This window comes from Carassius auratus, chromosome 5 (genome assembly GCF_003368295.1).
Source record: "Carassius auratus strain Wakin chromosome 5, ASM336829v1, whole genome shotgun sequence".
Classification (NCBI taxonomy): domain Eukaryota; kingdom Metazoa; phylum Chordata; class Actinopteri; order Cypriniformes; family Cyprinidae; genus Carassius; species Carassius auratus.
The window spans coordinates 657448-671281 of record NC_039247.1 but is presented as its reverse complement, the minus strand read 5'-3'; the positions used below and the strand labels follow the sequence as shown (position 1 = coordinate 671281).

The window sequence follows — 13834 nt, the reverse complement described above, 5'->3', positions numbered from 1 at the left end:
GGGTTAAAACAACGACTGTGTCTTTGACTGTAAAACAGAAGAGGTTAACGATCTTTAGTTTTATTGAGATCAACATAAACCCCCATGACAATGTTCTGCAATGCATTAAGAATCCTGTATAGAGAGCTACTTGTTAAAACTAACATTTGGGACTATATTTCAAACAGGTCTCCAGTAAATAATCCCTAGACATGTCTCTGGTTCTGCTCAGTCTGGTTTAGTCCAGGATTGGTGGTTTGTCAGATAGAGGTACGATGGAGCCGATGACGGCGATGTTGGGAATCACCTCCATAATGGCTCCTTTCTGCTTGTAATACGGGTTCTCCGAGTCCTCGTCCAGAGAAAACGGTGTGATGGACTTTTTTAGTCTCTGAAAGAAAAGAAAGAAGCACATATCTCCAGTACAGTGTTGAAGAGCTTGTATATACGAAACTGAAAATTTTCCCCATCAGGCCCCGATATGTTTTTACTTCAAACAATCACTTCAATCAAAAATAATGTGTTACTCAGAAATTGCTAGTACTTTTTTACAAATAATTACAAAGAAATGGCAAGTAACACATTCAGTTGAAATTGAAAAAAATAAAATATAGTATTTAATTGAGGAACATACTCCAATAATAATTTTATTTTTTATGGTGTATATCAAAATTTGGGGTCAGTAACATTTTTATTTAAAAAAAAATTAATTAAACATTTTTAAAATATATATTATACCAATAATTAATTATTATAATTTTGTATTATTAATTTTAATACAAAATTATGTCAGTATTTATCTTAATAAAATGAAAAAAGAAATTTGATTGCGGAGTAAGTTACATTGGCCGTTTTGATTAGAAATGTATGTTTTCTGCATATTAGGGACTAAACAGCTATAATTATTATGCAAAAACAAACTTTTATTCAGGAAGGATGCATTAAATTGATCAAAAGTTAGAGCGAAGACATTTATAATATTACAAAAGATTCTGTTTCAAATAAATGCCGTTCTTTTGAACTTTATATTCAAGTTTTTCACAAAACAAAATATTAATAATAAACGATAATAATCAGAAATGTTTCTTAAACAGTAAATCAGTATATCAGAATGATTTCTGAAGATCATGTGACACAGAAGATAATGATTATGAAAATTCAGCAGCGCATCACAGAAATAAATTCTATTTTACAATATATTCAAATACAAAACCGCTATTTTAAATCGTAATAATATTTCACAATATCACTGTATTTTTGATTAAATAAATGCAGCCTTGGTGAGCAGAAGCATTACAGATGTTACTGACCCAAACGTTTGAACAGATGCTTCAATAATATTTCCCTTCCAGAGCATAAGCAGATTTGGTGAAGTACCTCGGTGAAGGATCCGGGCAGAACCCAGAGCGTGTGCACAGCTGCTAGAGGAATCCAGATGATGGAGGCCAAAGCGATGAGCCACCCCACACCCTGAGCCCACGGCGGGTAAACGTAATCCTCATAGCGCGCTGGCTTAAACTGAATCACAGAGAACACCAGGATAACCTGACAGACACAGAAACACCTTCAGTTCTAACACCAATCCACGCTGGGCTTTCAGATCAAGCACTGTGTCAGAAACGCTGTGATCGCACACTCACGGTTATCAAAGCAGGACAAATGACCCACCAGCAGACCCTGAAGAAAATACTGGGTCTCTTTCCTGTCATCTCCAGTATGTTACTGCACAGACGCTTTACACCTGTTTAAACAAGAAACAAAGAGCTTTCTTTCCATGCTTGATGAAACAGATGTAGAAACAGACACAGTTTGTCTCTCACCGTAAAGCCAACAAACAGCAACCACCTCAAAAAACGCCAGGAACATGATGGAGACGATAGCTGTATAATGATCCATCAGCTGGAACACATAGATCCCCACCTGAGTCCAAAGATGAGCGTTAGTTTGACAGACATTTCCAGGTTCATCAACTTCATAAAACCTGTTCGTAATGCATTCTCGCTTTACAGACACAAATGCATCCATAATGTTTTATTTTTTTATTTTTTATGTAATTTAATTGAAAAAGAATAATAATCAATAAAGCTGTTTTGAAACATAATTGTGGTAAAAAAAAAAAGGAATGCATGAAAAAAAAGCTAAAATACAGCATTGAGACAGTGAAGTCACACTTAAGATCACTTCTATTAGACTTAAATTTTCATTGACTATTTTTGTTGTTGTTTTTTGATGTCTGATTTGTTTATCGCTTGTTTATCACACATTGCTGTTTTGTTTTGTATGGAAGCCTGTTTCTGCCACTGAATATTACATTTTATTTTTAAAAGGTTATTTCAAGAATTCTGACTTTTTTCACAGAATTGTAAGATACAGTGCTTTACACCGGTACTCTATTAATAGCCAAAAAAAAAAATATTTTCTGTTTTGTTTTTTTGATGACTCCCCTCATCCCCTGAGGTAACAACAACTATATTGAAGGGGTTTTATATACAGCAGTCAACAGGCGATCTTAATAATAAATCCTTTTATTAGTTTGAGGATTTGCTTGAGCTAGAAAGAACTACTGAACACAAATAAAATGTGCAAAAGGATTTTGAAAAAATACCCTTAGAAAGAGCAACTGCATTACTGCATTCAAACTCCCGAACTGACTCAAATTATTCACACTCCGAACTCCCAAACTGACTCAAATGATTCGCAAACCCGCTACGGACTTCCGAACTGATTCAAATGATTCGCGATCCCGCTCCGAACTCCCAAACTGACTCAAATGATTCGCAAACCCGCTACGGACTTCCGAACTGATTCAAATGATTCGCGATCCCGCTCCGAACTCCCAAACTGGTTCAAATGATTCACGCTCCGAACTCCCAAACTGACTCAAATGATTCACAAACCAGCTACGAACTCCCGAATTGATTCAAATGATCCGCGAAGCCGCTCCGAACTCCCAAACTGACTCAAATGATTCACAAACCAGCTACGAACTCCCGAATTGATTCAAATGATCCGCGAAGCCGCTCCGAACTCCCAAACTGATTCAAATGATTTGCGATCCCCAAATGGACTCATTGATTCGCGAACCCGCTCCGAACTCCCAAACTGACTCAAATGATTCGCGATCCCGCTCTGAACTCCCAAACTGACTCAAATGAATCGCGAACCCGCTCCGAGCTCCCGAACTGATTCAAATGATTTGCGATCCCCAAACTGACTCAAATGATTCGCGATCCCGCTCCGAACTCCCGAACTGATTCAAATGATTCACGATCTTCAAACTGACTCAAATGATTTGCGAACCCGCTCCGAACTCCCGAACTGGTTCAAATGATTCACGCTCCAGACTCCGCACTAGGAAGAATTACGAAGCGTGCATTGTGAAGGGTGCTCTGAAAAGCGGCAGCGCAGGAAAAGGATTAAAACCTCTATTAAAACAGATGTCCAAATGAACGCACCAGTACGCTTAAAGCACGTTCTGGGGGCACTGAGAGGTGGCTGTATGCTCAAGAGCTATATTTGGAAGCGTTGGTATGAGTACAAGTGCGTACCGGCCCACTTAAAGCACTGGCAAGATATAAACTCATGATTGTGAGTTTTAAAGTCAGAATTGTGAGATATAAGATTTTACACCTTTTTTTATCTTTTAGCTCGCAATTCTGACTTTATATTTCACAATTCTGAATGAATATCTTGCCATTCTGACTTATTTTCTCACACTTTATACTATAGCATGCAATTGTGAGTTATAAAGTCATACTTGCATGATATAAACACAATTGTTACAATAAATTCACAATGGTTGTGATATGTTCTAACAACTGTGAGTTTTTATCTCACAATTCTGAGAATAAAAGTCAAAATTGCGAGGAAAAAAAGTCAGGAATGCGAGATATAAACTTGCATTTGCAATTGCGAGTATATATACCACAGTTCTGACTTTATTTCAGAATAAGAATAAGTCAGAACTGAGAGATAAAAAGTCACAATTACCTTTTTTTTATTATTCAGTGGCGGAAACGGGCTTCCATAGAGTTTTTTTCACCGACACATTACACTTAAGATTAAGATTAGAAAACAAAGCATAATTTATTTGAAAGAAAATTAAATTGATTTTATTTGAAGGCAATAAAGCCCAAAGACAAACATGATGGACAACATCAGTGAGGAAAAAAGATCAAATGCAGTATTTGATTGATATTTTCTCTATATTCATATTTTGATATGTTTTATGAATTACAAATCTCGAAAACATGTCCAGGTTTATTTGACTTTAGAATTAAATAGAAATAAAAAATATAAATAATATTTAGCATATAGAAAATAATGCCTGAGGGACCATTGGCTATTCTTTCTTTCTTTCTTTCTTTCTTTCTTTCTTTCTTTCTTTCTTTCTTTCTTTCTTTCTTTCTTTCAGGTACACTGAAGTCACACTTAATATAATCACATTAGACAAAATGCAAACAAAATTATTTGAAAAAATGTATAAATAAATGAACAACAACAATTAATAGCAAGAAGAATAAACAAAAAAATCATAGATACTAAATATTTGCTAAATTGTAAACTATTTTAATGGGAAGCTAAAGAGAAAATTAAATATAATAAAAAAAAATACAAAAAAAATAATATTAATTTTAATTTTATTAATAATTAATTAATAATAAAATAAAGAAATAATAATAAAATAAAATAAAATAAAGTGTTCTTGTAACCTGCATGACATTAGGGATGCCCAGAAGGAAGGCTGAACCACAGACTACTAGCACAAGAAACTCCTTGTGTTTGAGGTACTTGAGTATGGGTTTACTGTAGCTGTCCAACAGACTGGTCACCATCACCTCGACCATGGCAAACTGCAGAACACAAACACAACAGAAGCTAAAGTTTAACAATGCTTTAGCTCTGGTTTCTGTGAAATGATTCAAACAGCATTACTCCAACAAACATTCATGCACGTGTTGCTTAATGTTTTATGAGAGTGAGATGAACAAAGTCAATGAGCAGCTCACATTTCATGAATTATAAATCACAGATGTGACAGTTCATACAATCCTCGTGAAAACATCTCCAGGTTCATTTGACTCCGTAATGAAAAGAATATATATATATATATATTTGCATTTAGAAAATAAAGCCAGATAAGGCCATTCATTAATTTATTTAAATTGGGAATTTTTCTGTAATTCCTATCATGATAAAATATGGGTTTCATTAGATAAAGGCAGTACAAGTCTCCCATGGTTGTTATATATTATTACAATTTGTTATAAAAAATAAAGCAACAATTTTTTATCTGCTAACAGTGCAAAGTAGCATTATAGAAAAACAATTAAGATAAAATGATAACTTATCTCTTGTTATGTATTTACACCTTGACACAGTTGTTTGTTTTTTATGAATACAATAATAATTCATTAAACAAACTCACTTTAACATCATATCAGCTCATTTAACACGGGTTGATCAGACTGCGTCTCATAAATGTTATTTTAGCCACATTAACCAGGAATGGGTACGTTAAAATGAGAGGAAGTGTTCTCATCATACCTGACTGTCCAGGCCGAGGCAGAGTAGCATGAAAAAGAAGAGAAAGGCCCACAAAGGAGCAACAGGCATCGTTGCAAAGGCTTGTGGGTAAACCACAAACACTAGACCCGGACCTACACGGAGAATCATTTAAGACACAGCAGATTTAACAATACTAGTGAAAAGCTTTGATGCAAGTAATCAAATGAACATTAGAGTAACCCACCGTCCACTGCGATTTCACTGACCGGCACATTCTGGAGATGCGACATGTAGCCGAATGCTGAAAAAATGACGAATCCGGCGAAAATACTAGTCACGGAATTTGTGATGGAAATGGCCAGAGTGTCTCTACAGTCGATGAAAAAAAGATACGAGTATTAGAAGAAAAGTCAATGTCAGTGAAAACCTACATAAGTGTGTTCGCCTTCTTTTTGCACATTGAGCCCTGATGACATAAAAGTACATTTACATAAAATGCAAGGTCATATAAATTCATTAGAACAATAAATTCATTATCATAGTGATCTTTGCTCCAGAGAAATGCAAGTACAACTTGATTTGCGATATTTATATGACTTGAAAGTAGATTAGGGATGGTATGTTGTATGCAAAATGTTCTCACTTGAGGATATTGTTGTTGTAGGAGTTGTAGCTGGCCATCGCCATCAGTGAGCCGAAGCCGATCCCAATGGAGTTAAAGATTTGAGCTGCTGCATTAATCCATACCTTAACACACAAACATTACACAACGTTAAGATAAAACACAGGCCAAACAATGTACTGTACAATCAGAACTACACACCAAAAATCAATTATCTTCCAGCTGTCAATTCAGTTTCACAGCATAAATTATATTGCATGCATTTGTTTTCTTTCACTAAAATAATAACAAATGCACTGCCTGTTTCTCATTTATCTCAGTCTACTCGTACCCACCTCCACATTGAGCAGCTTGTCCCACTCGGGTATGATGAAGAATCGGATGCCGTCTATGGCTCCCGGAAGCTGCACGTTATTGATCAGAAGAGCCAGAAGAATCACGTATGGAAACAGAGCCGTGAAGTAAACCACCTGTGATGCACACACAAACAACAACTTATAATAAATGTATATTTGAGAAAAAATAAATCATTAAATAACAACAACAACAAAAATCTAAATATTACAAAAATAACGATTACTTTTCATATCTAACAATTTGAGGATAATTTATGTTTTTTGGAGAGTAACAATATTTTCATTACAGCTATGCACATTTTGACCATTATTGTTATGCTTATTTAAATCTGAATAAGTACAAAGGTTATACAACACCTGCTACCATGGTGTTTAAATGCATTAGGCCTAGCATAAGACATATTTTAATTTATGAGTTAATGAGAGCTGTGTGCAGTGAACATTATAAAACAATGTAATGCAACAAATATTAGTGTAGTGCATGAAGATGATTGATGTATTCTGTTTGAACTTGCAATAAATGCACATTGTATTAGCATGGTTTTAAGTACATGATGCCATGATACAGAAATACTGTGGTTTTCTTTGAAGTATCTTGAAATAACACATACTTTAAATGGGTGAATCTTACAGAAATAAAAATAAAAAAATTCAGCCAAAACAAAGAAAATTTAATTATTTTGTATTTATATTTTGCGTGAATAATAAAATAGTTTTGTTACACACCGCAACATTAACTACTTCTTTGCTGTTTTTCAATGTTTTATTGTTTGATTTTTTTATCACTTGTTTATCACACGCTGATTTGTTTTGAATGGAAGCCCATTTCCACCACTATATATATATATATATATATATATATATATATATATATATATATATATATATATATATATATATATATATATATATTTATATTTATATTTATAGGTTATTGTGACTTTTTATTTCACAATTCTGACTTTTTTTGAATTGTGAGTTATAAAGTCAGAACTGTATAAAAATAACTGTAAATAAAGTCTCGCAGTTGTAACTTTATATCCCGCAAGTCTGAAAAGTCCAATTCTGAGAAAAAAAAATTCAGGATTGCGAGATATAAAGTCAGAATTGTGAGTTTATATTTCGCAGTTCTGACTTATGTCTCACAATTGAGAATTTGAATCTGAATTGGGAGTTTGTATCAAGCAATTCTGAGAAAACAAGTCAGAACTGTGAGATTAAAAGTCGCAATTACCTTTTTTATTTAGTTTTCCCACAATAATGGAATGGGATAGAATTTCCTTTTAATTTTTTTTGTTAGTAAACTTACAAAAAATATTTACAAATAAACGACAAGAATTAAACATGATAGAAATACTGAAGTGGTATTTTGTAGATTTTGGCCAGCAGTAATGCTGACTGATATTCTTCATCTGTTCACGTCTTACCTTCCCAGTGGATTTGACTCCTTTAAAGATGCAGAGGTAGACGAGGATCCAGGACAGCAGCAGCAGGAGGAACAGCTCCCACCTCAAGGTGCCCGTCTCCTCCACACCACTGGTCCTCTCCAGCACCTTATAACTAACACATCCAACACATCCAATGCGGTCAATACGACAAACTTCACTAACAAATAAAAACTGAAAGCTATACTATGTAACTAGTTACTTGTGGAGGAACATTGTTTCAGTCATTGCACTTTGGCTCTACTATTCTGCACGGATGAATATGAAGTCTTGTGCTACATCAAAACTCTTTAAATAAAGACGAATATCTGAAATAATGTTTTATGTTATGACCGGAGAAGTAGCTTATATGCCGCTATTGTTTTTACTTTTTAAAAACAATTGTTTTAAAATAACGTCAGAAAATTCTGGCAACATTTACTTTAAACATAACCATGGAGTAACTGGTTTGGAGATTGGCAACATTTTTTTGTGAAAATAGTCCATGCATCCAATATGCTAACTATGTTGATACATGTTTTATTACGTGCCCTTATTTGTTACTACTATAGCCACCTGCCCTACTTTTTTTATTAACAGATGTGACATGAACATACATATAGGAATGATATATGTATGTGGTTTCACGGGAAATCTAGCTCTAAAACATAAGTACTTATTATAAGCTTACTATATTAATTTAGGTCTGAAGGTCTGACTATGCGAGAATATTTTTTATGGAGCCTTTATTTGAATATTTTAGTTGGATGTTTTTCTTAACTTAAAGTTAAACTTCTTATCTTTAAAAAATTTTTTTTTAATAAAATAATTCAAGTTACATGTTTCTCAGAGAACATTTAAAAGTGATGTTGTCATAATATGTAGAAATGGAATGTTCCCTTAAAATCCCATACAACATTAATTGAACATTCAGAGATAACGTTTAGATAACTTAATGGTAACATTAGCAAAACGTTCTTGGAACATACGTTTGTTAGCTAGCATGATGCACTCGTTCATTATTTAAATGTTAATTTTGAAAAAGCAAAAAAAATAGTTACACAGTGTCGCTTTAACAAGAAAAGCATATGAACACACTTGAAGAATTGCTGGCTGGCGGTGGAGGATGTGGAGCTGTTGGTCACACGGTCGGTGCAGTTGGCCGTGTTCCATGTGTTGTTGCAGTTTTCCCAGAGCAGCTCGCTCCGAAAAGAGCTGAACATGTAGTACAGCGCCCATGTGATAATGATATTATAGTATGTGCACATGATGAAAGAGATGGCCACCGTTGCCATGCCAACACCTGGATAGATTTATAACAGTTATTGACCTTTAGCCAGACCTTGAGTCAGTAATATATTTACATTTACATTTAATCATTTAGCAGACGCTTTAATCTATAGCAGTTTACAAATGAGGAGAATAAAAAGAAAGCAATCAGACCAACAACAGAGCAACATTATACAAGTGCTGTGACAAGTCTCAGTTAGTCTAGCACAGTACACATAGCAAGCAGCTTTTTTTATTTTAAATCAATTAGAGCAAATAGAATAGTAATATATTTCCATATCATCTTATCATTAGCAGTGACATTGATATTGCATCTATATGGATCTGCAAGTCTGTATAATGCATTAAACTGCATTAAAATTGAAATGAACCTTTCAGCAGGGGACAGGCTTTGGTCAGGGCCAGGACGGGTCCCCTTCTCAGATATTGGCCGAGCGTCAGCTCCATGTGCAGCAGCGGGATCCCCAGCACTACCAGCATGAGCAGGTAAGGCACCAGGAACGCACCTGGGGATGATAATAAACACATCAACATTTAACTAAGAGATGCACGATGTAAATCAGAATATTTAGCTGTAACTCTGAATATACAAATGTAAATCGTGTATATAACTCTGAATAATGTAAAAGTGTTATTATGAAAGTAAGTTATACCCTGATTATAGAAATGTGAGTTGTGATTTTAAAAAAGTAAATATGAATATATAGTTATATCTCTGAATATAGGCATGCAAATCTGAATATATACATGTAAACATAATATTTATTATTCTGAATATATTAATGGAAATTCTGATTATGTAAATGTAAATGTAAATCTATAACTCTAAATATAAAAATGTAAATCAGAATATATAGTCAGAATATTGAATATATACAGATTCCAAAAAAGTTGGGACTCTGGACAAATTGTGAGTAAAAAAGGAATTGAGTAATTAACAAATCTCATAAACTTATATTTTATTCACAATAGAATATAGATAACATATAAAATGTTGAAAGTAAGACATTTTGAAATGTCATGCCAAATATTGGCTCATTTTGGATTTCATGAGAGCTACACATTCCAAAAAAAGTTGGGACAGGCAGTAATAAGAGGCCAGAAAAGTTAAATGTACATATAAGTAACAACTGGAGGACCAATTTGCAACTTATTAGGTCAATTGGGAACATGATTGGGTATAAAAAGAGCCTCTCGGAGTGGCAGTGTCTCTCAGAAGTCAAGATGGGCAGAGGATCACCAATTCCCCCAATGCTGCGGCAAAAAACAGTGGCGCAATATCAGAAAGGAGTTTCTCAAAGACAAATTTCAGAGTTTGAAGTTATCATCATTTACAGTGCATAATACCATCCAAAGATTCAGAGAATCTGGAACAATCTCTGAGCGTAAAGGTAAAGGCTGGAAAACCAAACTGGATGCCAATGACCTTTGGGCTTTTAGTTGCCACTGCATCATATACAGGAATGCTACTGTAATGGAAATCACATCATAGGCTCAGGAATCTTCCAGAAAACATTGTCGTGAACACAATAAACCATGCCATTCGCTATTGCCGGCTAAAGCTCTATAGAATCCAGAAGCGCAGGCGTATTCTCTGGGCCAAGGCTCATTTAAAATGAACTGTGGCAAAGCGGAAAACTGTTCTGTTCTGTTCACACAGTCTTCTTTCCGTAGAATAGTCATGACCACAATGATGTGAATGCTCAACTCCAAAGTAAAAAGCTAAATATGTGCTGCACCTGCTGCCTACTTATACTCATGCTGTGATCAACGCCTTCTGGATGTAGTAATTGCATGTCAGTGTGCATTGGCTCATCAAGTTTACACTCAAAGTAGATTGGTCTCTCTAAGCGAGATCCCAATTCGTGCTGATTATGTAAATGTAAATAGTGAATTTAAAAATTAAAATGCAAATACACCATTGTAACTCTGAATATACAGATGCAAACCTGAATACATCAGTGTTGCAATATGTATATTTCTAAGGTACTTAAATGGACATTTTGAATATTTAAATGTAAACCTGAATATGGCTTGAATTGTAAATTGTAATTAAATTAATGTAAATCTCAATATATAGTTATAACTTTGAATATACAAATGTAAACCTTAAAAATTTAAATGTACATGTGAACATAGTGTTTTATATATAATATATTATAACTAAATATCTAAAACCCAAAAATAATATTTATAACTTTAAATCAGTCTCCATCTCTTGATGGTGCACCTGCATTTGGATAACATATTAATTATGCAGAAACATTGTCGCAATATGTGATCTGAGATGAATTGCAGAGTCATGGTTGATCTTACGCACTGTTACAGTTACAGATAAACTAATTTATCCACTGTCATTCACGTGTGGACATATGATCTAACTTTTACAGTCTGAAAGGTAAAGGTGAAATTGTTAAATAACAACAGAAGATAACAGACTCTGCTATCATTGTTAGTAAATTAAATTCATATGCATGGATTCGTAATGCAAGTTTTCACAGCAATAGTTTAATAAAAGTTGTAATTCAATGGTACATAAATCATGGGAGAAAAACATCTTTAAATCAGATTCATAGCATTAAGTCAGGAACATTATTTAACCAGTCTGTGTCTTACCTCCACCGCTCCTGTAGCACAGGTATGGGAACCTCCAGATATTCCCCAAGCCCACAGCGCAGCCGATCCCAGCCAGAGTGAACTCTATCTGCCTGCTCCATGTGGGTCTGCCGGTCTCCTCTTCCTCCGCCATGCTTCTTCAGAGAGACTGAGTGGTGTGAAAGCAAACTGAGAGTACGAGAGTAAGTGGTGTTGGTGGTGTAATGATTGTTCAGGAGCTGTAATGATTAGCTGGGAGGCGTGGGATAGGCAAACTTCTGTTGATGCCGTTTACTGCTTTTTCTGGCAATTACCAGAATTAGGGTAACCAGTCAAAATAAAAGATTATAGTTAGATTTATTTCAAATAGGGAGAGCACATATGTGACCCTGGAGCACAAAACCATAACATTAAGTAGCCTTAAGTAGCACAGGTATATTGGTAGCAATAGCCAAAAAAAATTATAGATTTTTCTTAATGCCAAAAATCATTAGGATATTAAGTAAAGACCATGTACCTGGAAAATATTTTGTAAATTTCCTACCTTAAATATATCAAAACTTCTTTTTTAAAGAGTAATATGAATTGCTTAATTTGGACAACATTAAAACCGATTTTCTCAATATTTATTTTTTTTTTTTTTTGCACCTTCAGATTCCAGATTTTTAAATAATTGTATCTCGGCCAAATATTTTCTGATCCTAATAAACCATTCATCAATGGAAAGTTTATTTATTAGATGTTGTATACATCTCAATTAAAAACCCTTATGACTGGTTTTGTGGTCCAGGGTCACATATTTCAACAAGGCATTTTAGTACTAATGCACATTATCTTCAGCTTTGAAAACACAGTGTCATGACCCGGTCTTTGAACTTCTGTTAATTCACCACACAGTCTTTCACACTACACAGTACACCCTGGACTACATTTCCCATGATCCTTTTCACCAATCACAAGTTCAGAGTATTGCTTAGCGCTTATCACTTTCCTAGAGAGCTGCTTTACAGACAGAGTCACTTCTAGTTTAGTTTTAGTCTGTTTCCTGACCTTCTGCTTTTCTGTATTGGATTAACCCTTTGTCTTCTGTTGTGGAATGTGTTCACACCTCGTCTGGACTCGTATCATTGGATTCCCCCTCTTGTCTACCCCTATGGATATTGTTTGCTCAAAGATCCATGCTTGTTCTAGGATTGCTCTTTGTTATAGCTGATTGCTATTGTTTGACCCACGACTTTTTATGACCATGTCTCTTAATAAAGCCTTACACATTGATCTACACATCTCATGCTGATTCGGCTCCAATGTAACACACAGTATGACAATGAACTTAAACTTAAAGTCAACTTGTTATAAATTAAGGTTTCCTCATTCAAATGTGTCATTTAACTAGTACAAAAGCAACTTTAAAAGGTTTGACAACATTTTTCACAACTAAAACTAAATTTTATTGAAACAAAATTAATATTTAAATATGGGAAATAAATGTCAGTAAATGTTTCAGTTAGCTGCTAAGGCAACAGTTTTTAAACTAGTTTAATTTCTAAAATAAAACATAAAAAATAACTCATTGAAAAAAAACATCCAAATAGACAAAAAAAAGGAAAAAAAAAATCAAAAAACAACAACAAAGTAATAAGAGCAAATTCAATATATAATAAAAAAAAAAACAAATTCATTAAATAATATCTTCCTATAAGCTTATATTGATACTGTTTATTTCATTTGACATAATGAATATTCCCTACCAAATCTATTACATTTACTGAAATAAAATAAATTTTAAATGCAATTTCAAACGGTTTTTTTTAATATGTAAATTTTTTCTTCGTATTTTATATATTTACTAAAATTAAAACATGTTTAAAATGTAAATTAACACTATATTACTTTATTAATGATACTAAAATATTTTTTTATTTTTAAAGGAATTTATCAGGAATGGCTGACAGTAGTAATAATAGTTTCAATTACATGACTGTATATTTAGGTTTGGCAGTAAAACCCTTATTTCTTGATCTCTAATGTAATCGGAGACATCAGAGCATCTCCAGTGGACC

General features: G+C 33.9%; 1 protein-coding gene across 1 annotated transcript; it reads right to left on the bottom strand.

Moving 5' to 3' along the window:
• Window positions 1-44: 44 nt before the first annotated feature.
• On the bottom strand, window positions 45-12163 carry LOC113070045 (sodium- and chloride-dependent GABA transporter ine). The gene is made up of 13 exons (XM_026243209.1): window positions 11796-12163; window positions 9551-9685; window positions 8988-9192; window positions 7893-8025; window positions 6445-6579; window positions 6131-6234; window positions 5732-5856; window positions 5527-5639; window positions 4692-4832; window positions 1800-1899; window positions 1620-1720; window positions 1357-1524; window positions 45-370 (listed from the first exon to the last, which is right to left on the bottom strand). Exons 1-13 carry the CDS (start codon window positions 11926-11928, stop codon window positions 218-220), a joined length of 1746 nt encoding a protein of 581 aa, XP_026098994.1. The 5' UTR covers window positions 11929-12163; the 3' UTR covers window positions 45-217.
• Between the last annotated feature and the right edge of the window lie 1671 nt (window positions 12164-13834).

Bases quoted from the DNA above. Each gene is read 5' to 3' on its own strand.
- LOC113070045 (XM_026243209.1), bottom strand. From the start codon at position 11,928: ATGGCGGAGGAAGAGGAGACCGGCAGACCCACATGGAGCAGGCAGATA. The intron at 9,193-9,550 runs GTTCATTTCAAT...AAATCTATCCAG, and splicing joins AGCCTGTCCCCTGCTGAAAG to GTGTTGGCATGGCAACGGTG. The intron at 1,525-1,619 runs GTGAGTGTGCGA...TGTGTCTGTCAG, and splicing joins TTTGTCCTGCTTTGATAACC to GTTATCCTGGTGTTCTCTGT.